The sequence below is a fragment of the Prenolepis imparis genome, unplaced genomic scaffold (genome assembly GCF_030444845.1).
Source record: "Prenolepis imparis isolate NDT839.2.m4 unplaced genomic scaffold, iyPreImpa1.0 SCAF_4, whole genome shotgun sequence".
Lineage (NCBI taxonomy): Eukaryota > Metazoa > Arthropoda > Insecta > Hymenoptera > Formicidae > Prenolepis > Prenolepis imparis.
Window position 1 is genome coordinate 1,419,052 of NW_028141162.1, and position 19,840 is coordinate 1,438,891.

A 19,840-nucleotide genomic window follows, 5' to 3' on the forward strand; every position below is an offset into this window, starting at 1 on the left:
ATAAATTTTGTTTCGCCCTTGCTATTCTTTTTTGTACGATTCTTCCTTATAACTGTACAGATCTTTTTCTTTTGAAAAATAGAGAACAGTTATTTGGGAAATATTTGCTATTATATAACAAAAAAATTTGCCACGACAAATACATATCAAACTTTCTCTTTAAGAATAACTTAAGTGGTATTGACATATATGTATATATGTATATATGTATATGTAGAAAGATGAAAAAAGGAAAAATTATATATTTTTCCTTTTTAATGTTTCTTTCTTTTTCTAGAGAAAAAAATTTTGTGAAATATAAAGAAATGTATAATTAAAAATAGCATAATTATAATAATCTTAATTTTAAATTAATTGTAAGATAAATTAAATATGATTGCAAATGGCTTATACAATTTATTACAAATGTTTAATAGATATATATATACATACTACAACTTGCACATACACTTCTTGCCTATAAATAGGATTCTATCTAATAGTAATATATGTCATGAAATTTTGTGTGAAATAAATACTGTCAACTTCTTATAAAAAGGATCGAAGGATCTAGGAGCGAATTTCTTTAATCTATTGGGAAATCCGTTTGAACAGTTTTGTTTTCTACAGAACATTCTTTGTTTAAAGAATCATATTTATTTGCAATATTTACTATTTCTCGAAGTGTGGCATTTTCCTGTTTTAAAGAATGAAATGCTTCCTTTTCCTTTAATTCATTTTCCTCATCTAAAGCAGCAGCTGTTTGCATTACAGCTGCCATTTCATTAATTTTTTCTGCTTGACTGGTTATTATCTGTATAAAATGTATATGAAGGAAACATTGCATTTATTTTTAAACTAATAAATAAATTTCTTTGTAACTTACGTTGGCATATTTTGAATTGTGCAACGATGAAAAATCGGTTTTGTTGAGACGTAACATGGAGGCCATTTGTTGACGATACTTGGACATTATTAGCTCGAGTGCGTGTTGGTTATCTTCTAATGCGTTTCTCAATTCTTTATTTTCTGCTTGTATTTCTCGCAAATGTTTGTTTTCCCTTTGGATTCCAGCAATTAATTGCAAATGTGGCCTTTGCTTAGCTTCCGTATTTAAAATATCTACTTCTTCTTGATACTGCAAACATAAAAACCCATATTATAAATATATATAACATAGAGCAAGTTATGTAATAAGCTGTTACACAAAATATGTAACGAAAACAATATTTACCTGTTTCATATTATCAATTTGCCCACATACAGCCTCTACCTCGCTTATCAGAGTATCCGCTGTATTTTCATGGTCCGAGATTCGAATGACCAACTTTTTGGCATCTAATATAATTTGTTGAAATGTCAAAGACATCTGTAAACATATATAGATGGGCTCTATTTACTAACAAAGATTGACACAATTATTTTGTTTATCTTTAAGCGATTATAACTTTGTCAAGTAATAAAACAAATACACTAATTTTTAAACAAATGAAAGCAAAATGCTATTACACGATATCAAAACACGCGCGCGTTGGTCTTTTAAAATGTAAAAGTTTTAAATAATCCGAGTGTGCAAAACGTAAAGAGCAAGAAAACAAAAATTAGAGATCCATTAAAATGATTCCATCTGGAATGATTTCTATTTAAAATGATTTGCATGCTTGCTCTTACGTTATACAATATTTTCTTTTTCCGTTTTATACGATGTTATATTTCTCCAATTTTTATTTGCTCGCAGGAGCTTCTTTTCGCGAGGAAAACTTTCGTTAAACGAGTCTCTCGAAAGCCCTCATCGTGCGAATTATCGTTCGCTTCCGCAATAATTGTACGCATAGTCGATAACAGGAGACCCACGTACCTTTTACAACTCACGATGGTCCAGACTCAGCAATGCGCGACTACAAAGTTCATTCGGTGTCGATGAAACGTCTACGACGACGTCGAGGTTATGGAGGAGACGATCGTACAAAGTTTTTTAACTCCCCTCGCGTATCCTGCTGCACGGTATATATGGCCCCGTGTATGGCCTTTAACGCTTGTACCTTGTACTATTCCTCCACGTATTCAGTTTGCTACACCTGTTTCAATGTATATATATATATATATGTATTATGTATGTATGAATAAATCAGCAACGTCAGCTGGTAGTCGCGCAAAAGTAGAAGTGTGCCGCCGCATGTAATATACATACACATATATACGTGTCACGCACATATGTATTATGTATGGATGAATTATGTATGTTGTATACCTACACATACGCGACACGAACGATGAAAAGAAAATGGCTCTCGCGCGATTTGACATTTGCCCGCGAGGAAAACTCGCCTTGACATTTGCCCCGCAAATCAATCTTTTTACTTTTAATTATAGGACTCGATATTGATTCTCTTTAAAATGTACGCCATATTTATTCTAATAATGTACTATAAACGCTAAAAAGAATTCTTTGCTAGAGATTAAACTTTTTCTCCTTCTCCGAGTCTCTCTCTCTCTCTCTCTCTCTCTCTCTCTCTCTCTCTCTCTCTCTCTCTCTCTCCTCTCTTTCTCGATCAAATTCTTTACAAAGTTTTAACAGATTTCATTAAAAGAAGAAGAAAAAGAGAAAAAATACAAAACGCACACATGTTTTTAATATATTTACCATTTTTGTTTCTAAATTTCACGTTTAAATGGAGCCTAAATATCTTGTGGTTGTTGAAGGACCGTTGATTAATTTGGACGACGAGTTTACCGGTTGTTGTTTCAAGTTTCAATTGACTATGATTATATAGTCTATATACATACACTAGACGTCGAACGTGCTTAATAAAGCGAGGTAGATTTCTATTCGACGATACGCAAAGTTTCGTTTAATCGACCAATCAGGATGAAAGAAACAAAGGATTAGGACCTATCAAATTATTTCTTCTGCATATGCTTATGAAATTAACCAATCAGATGTCTAAGGCCGGTATTTATAGTCGGTTCTTATATTTAAGAATGTCTTAAGTACAATCTTAAGATGTGATTAACCAATCACAGAGCCGTATTTGCATCTTAAGACATTACTTAAGACGGTCTTGAAATAAGAACGGACTATGAATACCGGCCTAAGGCCTTGCGCACAATAAAGAAAATATTAGGAATAAATATTAAATATTAGGAATAAGAATTATTCTAAAATAATAAAATCGAAAAAACTCTGATATACAAATACAAATTCAAATATAAAGGGCTCTTATTAGCTTATTAGCCTTTATTAATCCTTTATATCCGAATTTGTATTTTTATATTAGTCTTTTCGATTTTATTATTTTAAAATAATTCTCTTATTCCTAATATTTTCTCTATTGTGCGCAGAGCCTAATGTATAAAATGCTACCATATGAATATACAAATTTGTCCGGATGGACTCTAATTAATTGGTTCCATTTGGTCAATCAAACGCTTCGTAATCTCATAAATTTCGAAGAGATGCGCGGCCAATGATTGGTCGCCGCGTCGCTTCCTATCGCGCATGCGCGCGCAATCACTCGCGCAGCCTCGCGCTTTCCCATCTTGACGTCGACTATTCGAAGGTCCTCTGCATCGAGGGGATGAGCTCTTCTTGGTTCGAATGATTTATTCGTTTGTTCCACGTACGAAGGACTGCGAAATACTCGCGGACGAAATACTCGAGGCGTTGATAGCAGGGCAAAATTTCCAACTCGTCGTCGTGGAAAATAAAGAAAGGAGGATCCCGCGCACGCATGTCGAGAACTAAATAATGTTCAAGAGTGTTCCCGATACGCGAGTCGCAGTGCCGAGCGCAAAGTCGACGTTCGGATTCGGGAAGTTTTAGTGCTGCTACAGCGCGACGATATACACGACTACGACGACGAGGAGGAGGAGGAGGAGGAGGAGGACGACAACGATCGACGCAGTGCGTGATTAAGTATTGTGATGTGAGTAAATGTACGCGCGCGATCGGTTGCTATTCCGCGATTCTCGTGGTCCTTGTTGAGGAAGGACGCAATCTCGAAGTAAGAAATTGCGTGATATATACGAGTCGAACAACCGTTAGTCGCGCACACGTACAAACACACATACACATATAATATAAATCTATATATATATATATTTGTATAGATATATATATACACATATATATAATATCACACACATACACATCTACGCGGCCAAGCTCGCGCAAGATAGATTTTTTTTTCTCTCGAGTATACGTTCTTGGTGTGCGGTCCGTTTCGCGCGACTTCTTGCCAGGACGACCAGCCGAGAGCCAGTCGGTCCCGATCATCCCGTGTTTTGTTTCTCGCGCGTTCTCGAGCGAGCGAGCGCGACAGTACGATGTTTCGCGCCTCGTGAGAAGAAGATCCGAGAGAATCTTCGCCATCCCTCTCTGCCTTCGCTCTCTCGCTCTCGGCGGAGCCGCGTGCAGAGGCGACCAAGAGTAGGGAGGAAAAAAGGAAGAGAAGAAGAAGAGGAAAAAAGTATACACTCTCTCGCGGGACGATCCGAATCCGCGAGCGCCCGAGATAAGCACGAAGCACGGTCGGAGGACGACGACGTAGGGACATCGCTCTCCCCCCTCCCCCCTCTCCTTCTTGCAGGATGGCATCGTCCGTTGTCACGGTGGCCGTTGTTCCGTCCGGGGCCGCGACGGTGCCGCCTCCGGCCACGACGAACGGCGGCATCGTCACCGGGGCTGGCACCGAGGAGCTCGACGGCGGCGACATGTTCGGCGAGCAGTGCAACTCAGTCGGGGGCGGCTACAACGGCGGCAACCCCGGGGACGCCCTGGAGGAGATGACGTGCGGCAACGGCGAGGCCAACGATCAGAGTTGCGCCTTGTGTATGAGCAAGCTCTGCTCGCCCAGGGTGCTCACCTGCCTCCACGTGTTCTGCGAGGCCTGTCTGGACAAGCTGCTCATGGACGAGGCCGGGGACTCCAAGGTGGGCTCGATCATCAGCTGTCCCGTATGCCGTCAAGAGACTTCCGTTAGTTCTAAGGGCGCCGCGTCGCTCACGTGCGACTACGTTCTCACCAATATATTGGACATGTCTGCTATCGAGAACATGGCAGTACTGTGTACCTCCTGCAAGGCCAAAGAGAGCGCCGTGGCGCGTTGTTCGGATTGCGCCAATTTCCTCTGCCCAAATTGCAACACGGCGCACCAGTTTATGCGTTGCTTCGAGCACCATAAAGTAGTTGCCTTCGAAGACTTGAAGCAGTCCAACGAAGCTATTCCGATACACAAACCGATATTTTGTGAAGGCCATCCCGCTGAAAACATGAAGTTCTACTGTTACACGTGTCAGGTATTATATAGAAATGCTTTTCCGATTATTTAATACATTGTGTAAATATTGCTCGACTAATATTATCTTAAGAAATTGTCAAAAAGTAAACCCTACATTGAGACATTTAAGTATTTAGAATAATAACGGTAAGGCATTGCAATTTAAATTAAAAATTTTGCATCGATGGGTTTTTTTAATTAAATTTTTGTATAAATATAAAGTTTTAAATATACAATATGTACATGGATTGAAATTTATGATTCATATAGTGTGGAAATTATATTTTACTCTATACACATACAGAAGAAGAATTGAGACATTAATTTCTTAAATAATTTACAAATATAATTACTGATTGTAGAAAAGATAATATATATATATATATATATATATATATATATATATATATCATTATTTTATAAAGAGGAAAATAATTTATTATATGACAAGAAAAATTAATAATTGATATAATAACTTTTATTTATTTATCTTGACATATTTATGCATTATTTTGTATATCTTTGAAATAATTATCTCGCAATCAACTTAATTCTGATATTAATAGAATCTCAACTATAAAGTTAAATTATGTATGATTAGGAACCTATTTGCAATGAATGTCTGCTTGTGGAGCACAAAGCACCGGAGCATCAATATGAACGACTGAAGGATGCGGAACCACGACAGAAGGAAGAGTTAATCAATTTGATGACTGAAAGTAAAGTAAAAATGGTTGAATGCAATCAGGTTTCAGTACAATTGGAAAATGCACTTAGCGAGCTTCAAGTACAACATGACCAAGCAAAAGATTTAATTACCGAGACTTTTCAAAGTTATAAGGCCATATTGGAAAAATGTAAAAACAATGCGTTAACCGAACTCGAGAAATTGCATTCGGACAGAGAACTTGAAATCATGGATACTATGCACAGGTATATACACATTTGATATAGCTGTCTATACTTTATTAACAAAATAAGACAGAAAGCAAAATATTTATATACTTCTAATATATTTAAATTTTGTTGCAGTGCTGAAAAAACCGTCGATAAAATAGATGATGCTTATCGTTTTACTTCGAGACTCCTAGAACACGGTGATGCAGTGGAGATTTTGGCCCTTCGCCGTGTTGTAGGAGCTCAGTTAATGAATTTAATTAAAAATACACCAAAACACAATGTAACATTCTCTATCGAATTTCAAACGGATTATAATCAATTTGAGAAAACTGTAAAGGTAAATATGCATAAATATAATTATATGATTGATTAAATTAAATTATATTATGTATAAATTCAAGAAATTTCAAATGTAAAATATTTGTTATAGGAGGTATTTGGGAAATTTCATACTGAAAGTACACTGGAAGTGAAACCTCTTCCTGAACCAATTTCAACAGTATCAGGAGTCTCTACGAATCAACAAATTGTTCATACCACTTCAATGGGTTGTCCAAGTTCTATCAGCACAAGCTCTCCTATTTCACTTCCCACATCAATGCAATCCTCTTTTGAAGGTGAACCCTCATTTGTTATACCACCAACTTCGAGTCCTCAAAATATTCCACCACCTCCACCACCCGTACCTCTTCCACCAGGTACGGTTCCTATCCATGGACTGACTAGTATCCAAGAATACAATCTACAACAACTGGCCAGCTTAGCGGAAAAAGTAGATATGGTGGGCGACACTGGCGTAGTTGGACCTAGTTCGAACCCTAGTCCAACTCCGTCCTTCACTTTGGCAGACTTATTTGCTGGGGATCTAAGTTCAACAAGCCATGCCATCAATAATTTACAAGCTCTTGCAAAATTAGGAAATACTCTTGGTAATCAAGGTAAGGAATGCAATGTTAAAAAATTTATGAGTTTATAGTGCGCTTCTATATACTATGTAATACCATAGTCTTTTAAGAATTTGTTAATCTACATTTAAGTTTTATACACAGATATTTTATGTACAACATATATTTGGCTATTGCTGCTTAATATTTAATTGCTATTATGTTTTTTATGTACATATTCTTTTCTCTTTATAAAATTAAAAATCTTTTACTTTATTACATACACTAAAAATTGTTTTAAATTTACTACACGAGTTATTATTTTATCATAATGTATCTAACAAATTTATTCCAACAATACAGATCTGGGAAATGCCACTATTAACGGTGGAGGTGGATTAGTATTGGGACGTGGACCTTCACCAGCCATTGTAGATACCCCAAATCTAGGTTCTTTGGCTGCCAATAATCTATTAAATGGAGGATTTCAGTCATTGTCCTCTTCCACTTCGCCGATACTTTCACAGGGTGCTGGTAAGATTATCCTAATCTTTAATCTTTCATAATTAATGTTGCTTAAAAAAATTTTTTTTGTTCATAAATAACAGTTATAAAAAAATGATTTTAAATTATTGCATTTATTTTTATTAATATCGATATTTTATTTTTAGACGACTTAATAGGTGATTCTATGCACAACATGCCTGTAGTAGGAAATACCGTTGCCAATGTAACTGGATCAGGGACAGGGAATTACCCTGCTCACCCGAGGTCATCTCAGAATACGAAATTGACGCCTATGCATATCCGGAGCAAGTTTGGACAATTAGGACCCAGTAAAGGTCAATTCAATTCTCCTCATGGATTTTGTCTGGGAACTGATGAAGATATTATCGTTGCAGATACGAATAATCATAGAATTCAGGTAGTTATCTCAACATATAGAGACTTTAACTATATCTTTATAGAGAAAAAACTGTATAAATTTTATAATAAATTATATAAATTTTATACACGTTAATTCCAGATTTTTGATAAGACTGGTACCTTCAAATTTCAATTTGGTGTTCCTGGTAAAGAAGAGGGACAATTGTGGTATCCCAGGAAAGTGGCCGTCATGAGAAATAACGGCAAATTTGTTGTATGTGATCGTGGAAATGAACGATCTCGAATGCAGATATTTACAAAGAACGGTCACTTTATTAAGAAGATCGCTATTCGTTACATCGATATCGTAGCTGGCCTAGCTGTTACCAGCCAAGGACATATTGTGGCTGTTGACAGTGTGTCGCCAACTGTGTTCGTAATCAGTGATACTGGAGATCTTTTGAGGTGGTTTGATTGCAGCGATTATATGAGAGAACCAAGTGATATCGCTATCAGTGGTAGGCATCATTATTATTTCCTTTTTTCTTAATAATACAATTCTTATAATTTTTGTAACAAGATTACTGATGCTATAATTCTATATGTTGATAATTCTTTCTGAATTTTTAGGCAAAGAATATTTTGTTTGCGACTTCAAGGGACATTGTGTCGTGGTCTTTAGTGAAGAGGGTAAATTCCTGCGTCGCATTGGCTGTGAGAATGTAACAAACTTCCCAAACGGGATTGATATTAGCGATGCAGGAGATGTATTAATTGGAGATTCACATGGTAATCGCTTTCATGTAGCTGTCTTCTCTAGAGCTGGCTCTTTAATTTCAGAATTTGAATGTCCATATGTAAAGGTAAGAGCACACTATATATTTTATCAAAAGACAATTTAAGATATAATGTATATACATGCACACACATTTTTTTAAATATATATATATTTAGGTGTGCCAGTAATAATGTATTCTTGTACTGGTTAATCAAATATAAAGAGAGCTTGATAAATAATTTAATATTAATATCTTTTATATTTTATATTTTATTGCATTTCACGTTTTGTTTTATTTACTGTCTTATTGATTGATATTATAGATATAATAGATTTTTATCAAATTTGTTAATACTTGCACATTTTGATAATGTAATAATGTTGTATATTATAGGTGTCTCGATGTTGCGGCTTGAAAATAACTTCGGAGGGATATATTGTAACACTGGCCAAAAACAACCACCATGTCCTTGTATTAAACACTCTTTATATATTGTGAAGTGGCATCAGACGAGTAAGTATGTTGTAACTTTCTCCCGCAAGCGAAAAACTTCTTTGGAAACTGCTCTCAACGAAAGAGATGAGAAGGGCATGCCCAAGGCATTACGTTCCAATTTTGGGCCTATCGAAGCAATAGAAACAAGTGCAGCATGCAGCTTTAATAGTTATAAAAATATAATGCGTCCCCGTTTTATGAAAGTAACAATATTGAAAACAAAAAAAAAGCAGAAAGGTAACGTACGTCTCCGACCAAACAGTATAATAGTAACTTAGCAATTTGCATTTTGGTAAACTGCCAAAGTAAATTAAATTAACTAAGTGAAAGCAGTTAATTGAGAGAAAGAAAGAGAAAGAGAAGCAGTAAGCTATAATCGACCAACCAGCCAGTTGGGTCGCTTGTAGTAGCGAAAGCAATTTACAATGGCCTTCCGTCAAAATTGGTTGTTGTACATCATTTTTGACACACGTCAGTATTTTAAGTATGTTTATAAATCAAATTATTCTAGTCTCCGACGAGCACTTTTTGCGCGCTGGTTTCGATTCGTGCTCGAAACAAGATGTTCTCTCGTCTTGATTTTTTATTAATCAAGAATGTTTGTCTTCTTAGTCCTAACTGATGCTTCAAGATGCATATGAGTACAGAGATTATGTTTAAAAGGTTTTCCTTTAAGAGCTTCGATAAGTAACTAATAAGCTCACAGCAGGATAAAAATTTCACGATAAAAAGGATCAAAATTTTTCGCTTAACAGAAAAAAGAAAAAAAAGAAAAAAAGAATGTTGCATGCTGCGAGGTAGTTGATAGTACTTCCTGCTCTTATCATATCGTATTTCTAAAGAAGAGAATGAAACAATACTCCTCATTGCAGCAGGCACAAAGCTTAATAAGAAGCCATGTTCCTGATTTCTTTCTGCGCGTTTGAAAATGATAGTTGAGAACATAATATAAAAACAACGTTAATGTGCAAGGAATAGATTATGGTATGTTGAAAATCAAACATTTAATATCTTATATAAGAAGTGTCGTACAGAGAGGATACACTTTGAACATAACAAAAAGGAAAATAATTATAATATTTACATTTACGAAAAAAACGAGTAGATCCCATTTGTGCATTGTTAAAATTAGACGAGACACATAATGGTTACAATATTTACTCAGGATGCTTTATTATGTGTGGTCCACCATATGAATATGAACATATATGCGTGTGTGAATTATATTGGTTTGTGGTGCTAGTGAATAATGTATCCATACCGTGTAAATGTATTTGTTATAAAATTACAGAAATCGTTCCCGCGCATTTTTTTACAAAATGCAAGGCGACGATTTCGCGTAATATATTATATAAGATTCATAAGAGTACCATATACCACCGGTATCATAGGGACGATACTTTATCTATGTAAAGAAAAAAAAAAGAACGTACAGTTTGCTAAACAACCTCTATTTATGTATATAATTAACGTGAGATCCATTGAAAAAAAAAAGGGAAAAGTAAAATTACATAAAACACATACATATATAGAAATACACATATTTTTTAGGGTTGTTTACATGATCAGCCTTAAGATTTGATTGAACTAAAATGCAATGTGTATACAACATATGTAAATCGGATATTTGGCAGATTGCTACACACTGTGTTACCTTACATTATCTACAATAATGTTTAATTAACAAATACTATCTTGCCATACCAAATGCTAGGTAGCACACCGTCATATATAAATATATATATACATAAATATATATATATGTATATAATATATATTTAATATATATATATATATAAAATATATATATGTTTATATTTATACTTGACTAGCTTTATCAGATTCGTTTGCATACACAGGAAATTTTCGATAATATCTGATTTCATTATTCGTATAAAACAAGTAAAGAAGGGAAAAAAAATCAGACGAATGAGAAACACACAAAGAGAGCAGTACTAGGAGGCTATTTTAAAGCTCGCGCATATAACATCGGCATTTGTAGTAAATTGCACGAAGCCTACGTATACATACACCTAAGCTAATCAGTCGTACTCATCTCTCGTGTAACGTTAGAAGTTTTAATTTTATATGTAAAAAGGAGAAAAAGAAAAGAAAAACTAATTCTGAAAAATATTTAATAGTCATGGTTAGCAGAGTTATATAAATAATGCCTGTGATAATAGTATCGTCAGGATAAGTTGTGTCCTTAAAGAGTCTCTGATGTTGTTGCTAGGTAAATATATTGATTAGAAGTGTGTGTATCAATGCGAGAGATTATCATTGGTGCCGACTGGAAGGTGTGTTTCGCAAGCACAATATAACACCTAAAATGCCAGAAGGCCATCAATCGTCTCTCCGATGATACACGTTAAATATAAAAAGGAAAAAAAAGATATTCAAAATAAAAGAGAGAACACACGTTGCAAAAATTTTTGCCAGTCATATTAAAAACTCATAGCGTGTAACGAATGGATGACCATTAACGAGAGGGTCTTTTACCTCACAAAATTATTATATTACGCTCACACCTTATATATACTTGAATATTTTAGTATAGATTTACTCTATTTACATATTTTTATCTGTGGAAGACTACTTGGCTAATTTAGGCCACTGTTGAAATTCACCCCTTATTTGCCTTGATGTTTAAATTACAACAATAATATAAAGAAAAATGAATAATAAAAGAACGAGAATTACTTGTTACGTAAATGGTAATTGTGATAGATTTTTTGATGATTTTTACAATCTCAAAAGTCTTATTATATCCTAATATGTATAGAATTATATAGTCACTCTGTACGTAATAGATAAAACTTTGCTTACATTGTTAAACTAATATTTAAAAAAAAAGAAGCTCTCATATATAACTATATCCACACTAAACAGTTTTACAACTGACAGTGTAATCGAAGAGAAGATCGTATTTTGGATATATGCAATAGGTTCTCGTGTATTACTTTAGCAGTACTATTTTTATTGCTATACAAAACTTCCAAGGCCTTTTAGGTGCCACAGAGATTCTCTCCGATATAATTTCGAACACAGAATTATTTGATTTTATACTATACGACCGGATTTTTCTTTCTTTTTTTTTACGCGCTATATTTTCGTGCTATGGAATTTCATTTACGGTATCGTTTCCTTTTATATAATGTATAATGTACTTTTGTAGTCGTCACTTATTTTATTTAGAAATCAAAATTAGCACAATTTAACAATATTGCATTTGTTCCCAATTCAAAATTTGATTTCGACATATACCATTTTACATAAACACTACTTTACGATGCAACACACGAGGAAGACAATTACGAGCGCTTTTCGAGCTGCTCTACTCTAATCTAAAACTTGAAATTACGCAAGACAGAATATTTGTCAATCATAAAATATGTCGTGTATTCGAAGAGAAAACAAAAATTGCTATACATATATATCACACACACACACACAACATACACAGATACACGAATATGTTCCTGATTTTGAAAAGAAAAAGAATCGCATACAATTAATACAATAAGAATTACTGCTGTGCGAGGTTCATAACATCTACAATTATATAAATAATAGGACTAACATGACACGACATAAACTGAATTCTAGCCTACGGTTAATCATAGTCTTCCTAGAATCCTAAAAAAAAAAAGAGTTATGACTTTGCTATATTGATTAGGGCATGGCCAATTAACACTATATAGCTGGTTATAAATGAGGAGAGAAGCGTAACAAAAGGAGGATGATCTTACACTAAATTTACAGCAAATGATTACATTTTATTATATTTTATTACACATGGCTTATACATTAAAGGTCCGTGATCATTTTTTTTCTTTTTTCTTTCTTTTTTTTTCTTTTTTTTTCCATATCTTCAGCATAATTTAAGTTATATATTTATACATATTTATAAGTTATATATTGAAAGAAAAGGAAAGTCTATGATCAAAAAGAGAAAAAGGCAAAAAAAAAAGAAAAAGTTGTAGTTTATTATGTGGTAAGCGTTCTGCATTATTTTTGTAACAATATTTTTATTCCTTACTCGCGCGCTCATATACACCGTCTTATATATCATTAATTTTATCTTTATGCAAGCATTATGTGTTCGATTGGCTGTTTTCGACGCTATTATAGCGTACTCTTATCTGGATACATATTAGAAATAATTCCTTCGGCAAATATATTGCCAGAGGTTTACGGTTGAGCTTTGCTCCATTTTGATCTATCACATTTTTATTTATGCGATATTTAAAAAAAAACACGGAACTGCTTCCATATAAATGTGTATTTATATTATTTATATATTGTTTTGTTTAATTGGTTTTATTAATTTCTCGATAGTTGTATCTCTCTTATTTGAGAGAGCATGAGAAAAAGAACGTATATATATATATATATATATATATATATATATTTCTATTGCACAACAATATTCATTTGCCTTTTAGTTGTATTCTTTTTCACGTTTATTTCGTTTTTTTAAATTTTTTTAAATTGTCATATTTTCTTTTTTTTTTTTCTTTGTTTAAAATACTCAATCTGAGGTGGGATGACAACGAAATTGTATTAACAGCTTGTCGTACTACTTCACTTGAAAGGAGCAGAAGGGAGCGATTATATAGTTCATATAGATGTAACGAGTATTCATGTTAATTGTAACTTTACGATTTAACTGCATTCCAAAAAAGAAAAATCAATTATTTTATCCTTCACACATTTTTATGGGATAGATAAATTAAATTCTTTAGTGCCAAAACACCGACTAATCAGAGTATTTATATAACATATGTGTATATTGCTTATGACTTGTTTTTATTCCTTACGAGTTTATTTTATTCGTCTCTTTTGAGTTTTTTTTTTCGCGTCGCGTCGGGATATCGAAGTTTTTAGAGTAAGAAGACAAAAAAATTATAAGATTATAAATCCTTACTTAGTCAGTTAAAGTACAAATATTTAATATATATTCTATCTTTAGACGATAAGTGTAACGCGAAAGGTGTGTTAAAAGGCGTATATACTGTTACTTGGTTTCATTCCTCAAACAGCACTAGCTTTATTTATTTGCATTAGTTTACACGAATTGTAATACTTAACAGGCTGAGAAATGAGGGTAAAAGAGAGAAATGCTTTCGCCATTGCCCTGTATATATTCATACACAAACACACCATATATACGCGTGTAATATTTATTTTAAATATTACAATACACGTTCCTTTTGGAGGTACTTTGTTTACATATCAAATTGACCACTGAAACACGCGTTACATACAGTTGCATTCCAACTTGGTATGCTAAAAGGTGTCGACGTTTCAAGTAGCATACCCACGAATTAATATATCCCTGATCTCTCCCGCGTTTTTTCATTTTACTTTTAAGTAGCAACCGCGAGGCTGAACGAAAGAGCAACTTTTTGCGGTAAAGCAATTACTTACGTATTTATCATCGGCATTATCGGTTTTCTGTTCGTAAAAGGCTTTTTTTGTTAGCAACGGATCTTTTTTGTAAGCGCGGAAAAAAATGAGCATCTGTTGTAACATCCAAGAGCGATTGCTTTACCCAAAGTTTAGCCTCTGGCTCCGGTACATTTTCTCTACGCAAAATTAGTTTTAGCATTAGTTTCTCTCGGATTTATCTCTAACACGATACACATAAATAACATGTATTCGGAATGAACTTTTCAATTATTTAACTTGCGTTACACAACATAATATATAATCTGTAACAGCTGTATTGTGTGCGAAAACCGATTATGGATTACGCTGTGTGTAAACCATGTTTTCCTGAAACCTCCATTGGTATTTTGCATTAAGAAACTATATCTCTGAAAGAAGAAAAAAGGAAAAGATCTTAAATAATGTTCCGACATCACACTTCTCTACTTCAAAATGTAAACTTGTATAAGAATAGTACAATGATGATGAGAAAAAGGTAAATTGTAAATGCAATATGGAAAGCGTGTATACCGATATATTTTTTATATGCTAATGGGATGGCAAGGAGCATGGTCACCTTGTAATGTATTATTTAGAGCTATACACGTCCAAATCGCGCGACTGTGTACACGCAAATCAGTTTGCCCGAAAACTATTATTCAGCCTTTGTATTATGCACCTCCCTCCTCCCCCCTGTCGTCGGACTACTTGAATTTCAAAGTATTTCAATATGTATCTATCTCTCTTAGTTTACGAGTTTTACGAATTTTTAATCTTCCAAAGTTTGTCAAGGCTAGTCCCCGAGATATCTGTAACAGATCTACAATTCTTTTTTTGTTTTCCTCCTTTTATCTTTTTATTTACCGCGTATCAGCTTTTTTTCTATATATATCTTGTATCTATCTACAAAATTTTAAGTTTCATTTTTATATAAAATATATTCAAATTTAATGGTATTATACGTATACACATCTATATACACTTTTACAAAAAAAAAAAGGGAAAAAAATATTTTAATCTACATACCGTATTACATAATTAAAGATATGAAACATTTGCTACTTATATATATATATAAATATATATTTGTCAAATGTATTATATTGAAAATATTTTATTATAGGATGGACACAGAATTTAGCCTTAAAAAAAAGAAGAAAAAAAAAGATAAATGCTCTTCGTTGATCGTACATTGCTTCATCATATCAACTCAATTTGCCATTGCCTGTCAATTCATATGTACTATCCTATACTAAGATATTCTCAAATGATATATCACTATATGCAGTTATTTGAAACGTGTAGAGGTATACATTCTTGTCTGCGCATAGGCTGCAATGCAATAATAATATATTGTGATGCTCACAAAGCACATAACACATTTTACCAAAATTGTAATGTTTAATATTTCATGTGATTTTGGAGAAACTGTTATATATTTTTTATTTCCTGCCAATTGTTTAATTTGTAATGTTGTTCTTTGTTCTTTTTCAATAAAGTAATCAACTGAATGTCCAATTCTTTTTATTGACAGCAATCTCCTCGCGATTTAATTTATGCGAAATAACTTGCGAATTTTCGATATTTTTTATCATAGCAATTTTTATGTTTACAGGTATCCAAAAAGCAACGATTTGGTACATGCCTACACATACACACATATGACAGAGATAAATTATTCACTTTAGACATCTTTATTCGAAAGAATATCGATATATCTATACATGCAGATCATATCCTGTTTTGGAAATGTATTTATTCGGAGTCGGAGTCCTTCCTGCCGTATTGTTGCCTCGGTAATTCGCTCTGTAATTCGAGAACGTGTTCTATGGGTTTCGGTTTTCCATCATCGCCGATGCGGCAAGGGCGCACGATTCCCTCTCTAAACAAAAACATTGTTTTGATATATTTTTTTATACATAGAAAGATATACGACCACGCATTGTAGTTGTTTATAGCCGATAATATATTACAGATTTACATATATATATTATATAGAGACTATGATGTAATTGTATATCTCGCGCATATCTTTTTGATCTGTGACGAATAAATAAAGTTTCAATATACACAACTCACCTCGTTAACTTATCAACAAGATTTACTAGTTGTAAGGCTTCATATTCCTTTTGCGCATCCGTCATACCTTCAAGTGGATTTGGTTTAGGATTCTCGAAACATCCGGTTACTGGGTTTATTCTTGACATGAAAAATATTCATTTGTAAAATATTCGAGAAAGAATTTCATTCCTAAAATATATCTCATACTTACTGCTCTTTAAACTTTATGTATTCTTCCGTTTCGCTATCTTCCGATGACGAAGAATAATTTGTTTCCGCCTGATTACGACCCAACAGTCCTTTCTTGGCGAACATACCCGCCGCATTTCCATATCCTGTATATTTCACCATGCGGCTAACTGTAGATAATATTTACTCTATTATAACGGCGCTGTATTAATTCTAGATGAAATCGCGCTATAAAAGTTGTACGAGATGTTTTAATACAACAAATAAATACCATTCTCTTTACAAAGGATAAATAAAAGTTCTGCAACTAGGTCGCGCAATTCTGTGATAGGCGAGGTTAATAATTTGCATAACTTGGCTCTTAACGTCGTCCCTTCTTCAGGACGATTCATCACATCCTTTAATGGAGGTAGAATCTGAAACATTTGTAGTTTATATTTGTAAATTATCTGTACTATATTTGGGGCAGCTTTAAATTTATATTAATTTTATACTACAATTATTAATTATATACAAGATCAAGATTTTTAGGAAAAATTTGTTATTTCTAATGGTAATTTTCTTTTCTGAAAACAAACTTCCCAATTTTTTTTTTACAGTATGAGTAAATTATTCATGAAAAAATTTTATTACTACAAAAAAATTATTTATATGCTAATTTGATCATGAATTTTACCTGCAATCTCACATATTTGCGAATAATCTTCTCCGATTTGACGAGTCTGATCAGTGCAGTAACTACTGGAGAAACATTTTCTATCAAATTTGTCTTACAGTCTAATCGTTGATCTAAAAATCTAAGTAGAACGCATATTGCGCTCATATCGATATTTTTAAATACATTTTTGCAATCATCGCTCTCAACAGGTTGTACAATTGGTGCATAACAGCTAGATGGTATTACAGTCAATAAATTGATGACATTGCTAAAACAGGATAGTAAATATCAAATTATATATAATTTTTCTTATAACATATGACAATCATTACACTGTATCACAAATATATTTTACCTTTCCAAATCATCTTGTTGTAGTGAGTATTTAAAAATTAACAATTTATATAAAATTAACACCAAGTTTCTATATTTCTCTTGATCTTCGACTCCAGTATCATCAGAATGTATATACAAATTAAATAGAACTTTCAAAACTTCACAAACTACTGTTAATTCCTCAGTCTGAAAATAAGGAAGAGATTTAAGGTAATTTTTAGATACAAATATATGTAAGTATGATTTGGGTCACAAAATGTCTGATAAGACATTGTGAATAAAGAGATATATATGTATCTATAAATGTTGACGCATATATGTATAAACATTCTTTACAATATGAAATAAAACTCGTTACCTTAATTACTGTTGTTCTATCATTACAATTTTGTGTCACAAATTCCTCTATTATTTTAATAAGATATATATCACCGCATAAATCAGTTTTGACTATATCTCTTGTAGATATATTTAATGCAGTGAGAAGGAATAATATTCTCATGTCAAATAATTTGACATGGTGAGGAACATTAATTGTATAATTTTTGACTCGGTCAATAAGATAAGGCAAGGAAGATATTAATACTTTCGACTGTTGTACTTTTATACTATTAAATAGTAAGTTGCACAACAACTTTAATGATTCTATTGTAACTGCAATTTAAAATATTTATATATAAAAATACGTATATTGTCTAATAAATGTAGAAGATACAAATATGTATGAAAAAATTCATTTTTACCAGTTGTATATGAAATTTGTTCTTCCTCGCATATTTTTGTCAAGTCTGCATTTTGCAATATAATTTTTATTGCCTCGTCAGTAATTAATTCATTCAAATTGGTTTTATCTCGGCTGAAACAAGAAAAAATAAAATATATAGAAATTATAGCAAGTGTATAGAAATGTAGCATGTAAAACTTATTTATGACATTCATATTTCTTAAATCTACAAAATAGTAGATAAATTCTTGTTTTTACATTAAATATAAGTTTAATCAGAAAAAATAATTGTAACATTAAGCTGTATAATATAATACTCTGCACATACTGTGCATTCAATGATAAATAAATTATGTAATCTATTTATTTTTATATTGAAATATAATTATTTCTTAAAGAGCTCTTTTATGATAATTATATTAGATGTCATTATTATAGTCAATAATGATCTATTATGGATATTTTATACTATCTCAATTATTCTATGAGATATATATATATATATATATATATATATATATATATATAACATAGTCAAATTACCTGAGTATTCTTAAAGCAGCTAAACAATGATGATGATGGTCTAGATGAGTGTAATCTGTTAAATAATGAAATAATCTCTTCCAGAGCTTCTCTCGTAAACAGTTATTATTCAATTCTTCAAAATTAGTCTTCTTATCATACTGAAACATAAATTGCAAAATATGGATAATTTGTCATTTACACTATTCTAAATACTAATGTTGGTGCGCACAGTAGAATGATTAAAATAAAAAAAAAATCAATTTTTGAATGATTATCTTCTATGAGATAAATTGTTTAAATTTCATTGCACAAGATTGCTATTGAAGTCAATGAATTGAGGTGAAATAAATTGGCAAATAAAGTACTTTCAATGTAAATTTACAAGTAATAATATATTTTCTATTACTCAATCACATGTATGACATAAAATATACTCACAATTTCTAGAAACACAACAATACTGTCAGAAAATTCTTCATAAGTGCCGGAGATTAATTTTGAGATCAGCTCGCCTGTATTAACCTTTTCCATATCCGTTTCCTTTTAATAACAGGCACTTTCAAATCGCATTATATATTTTATTTCATAATAAATTCAAGTAGGAAAGTTTTGACAGCTGAATTCTCGTGCAGAGGAAATATTCGCATTTGCAAGAGATGTTTCCGCCTCTGTTCACATCATCGTATCCGACATCTGTCAACGCTATCTGTCAACTTTTTACTTGAAAATCTTCA

General features: G+C 32.7%; 3 protein-coding genes across 3 annotated transcripts; 1 reads left to right on the forward strand and 2 right to left on the reverse strand.

Moving 5' to 3' along the window:
- Positions 1–380: 380 nt before the first annotated feature.
- On the reverse strand, positions 381–2,760 carry LOC145935463 (FGFR1 oncogene partner 2 homolog). Its single transcript, XM_083036847.1, has 5 exons — positions 2,624–2,760; positions 1,838–2,057; positions 1,214–1,348; positions 866–1,117; positions 381–793 (listed from the first exon to the last, which is right to left on the reverse strand). Exons 3-5 carry the CDS (start codon positions 1,346–1,348, stop codon positions 566–568), a joined length of 615 nt encoding a protein of 204 aa, XP_082892973.1. The 5' UTR covers positions 1,838–2,057; positions 2,624–2,760; the 3' UTR covers positions 381–565.
- Positions 2,761–3,492: 732 nt separating this feature from the next.
- On the forward strand, positions 3,493–16,124 carry LOC145935452 (protein meiotic P26). Its single transcript, XM_083036822.1, has 9 exons — positions 3,493–5,277; positions 5,860–6,191; positions 6,291–6,495; positions 6,589–7,096; positions 7,406–7,576; positions 7,714–7,967; positions 8,070–8,427; positions 8,540–8,772; positions 9,082–16,124. Exons 1-9 carry the CDS (start codon positions 4,570–4,572, stop codon positions 9,184–9,186), a joined length of 2,874 nt encoding a protein of 957 aa, XP_082892948.1. The 5' UTR covers positions 3,493–4,569; the 3' UTR covers positions 9,187–16,124.
- Positions 16,125–16,231: 107 nt separating this feature from the next.
- On the reverse strand, positions 16,232–19,787 carry Ric8a (ric8 guanine nucleotide exchange factor A). Its single transcript, XM_083036839.1, has 10 exons — positions 19,545–19,787; positions 19,125–19,264; positions 18,601–18,713; positions 18,216–18,511; positions 17,877–18,043; positions 17,540–17,789; positions 17,135–17,279; positions 16,886–17,033; positions 16,693–16,812; positions 16,232–16,495 (listed from the first exon to the last, which is right to left on the reverse strand). The coding sequence occupies exons 1-10, from the start codon at positions 19,635–19,637 to the stop codon at positions 16,369–16,371; spliced, it is 1,599 nt and encodes a 532-aa protein (XP_082892965.1). The 5' UTR covers positions 19,638–19,787; the 3' UTR covers positions 16,232–16,368.
- Between the last annotated feature and the right edge of the window lie 53 nt (positions 19,788–19,840).

Excerpts from the sequence above, each read along its gene's own strand:
- LOC145935463 (XM_083036847.1), bottom strand. The coding sequence starts at position 1,348 with ATGTCTTTGACATTTCAACAAATTATATTAGATGCCAAAAAGTTGGTC. Across the intron at positions 1,118-1,213 it reads AAATTGATAATATGAAACAG|TATCAAGAAGAAGTAGATAT; the intron begins GTAAATATTGTT and ends TTATGTTTGCAG. Across the intron at positions 794-865 it reads ACAATTCAAAATATGCCAAC|ATAATAACCAGTCAAGCAGA; the intron begins GTAAGTTACAAA and ends CATTTTATACAG.
- LOC145935452 (XM_083036822.1), top strand. The coding sequence starts at position 4,570 with ATGGCATCGTCCGTTGTCACGGTGGCCGTTGTTCCGTCCGGGGCCGCG. Across the intron at positions 7,577-7,713 it reads GATACTTTCACAGGGTGCTG|ACGACTTAATAGGTGATTCT; the intron begins GTAAGATTATCC and ends TTTTATTTTTAG. Across the intron at positions 7,968-8,069 it reads CGAATAATCATAGAATTCAG|ATTTTTGATAAGACTGGTAC; the intron begins GTAGTTATCTCA and ends CGTTAATTCCAG.
- Ric8a (XM_083036839.1), bottom strand. The coding sequence starts at position 19,637 with ATGGAAAAGGTTAATACAGGCGAGCTGATCTCAAAATTAATCTCCGGC. Across the intron at positions 18,714-19,124 it reads GCTGCTTTAAGAATACTCAG|CCGAGATAAAACCAATTTGA; the intron begins GTAATTTGACTA and ends TTCTTGTTTCAG. Across the intron at positions 17,280-17,539 it reads GCAAATATGTGAGATTGCAG|ATTCTACCTCCATTAAAGGA; the intron begins GTAAAATTCATG and ends CAAATGTTTCAG.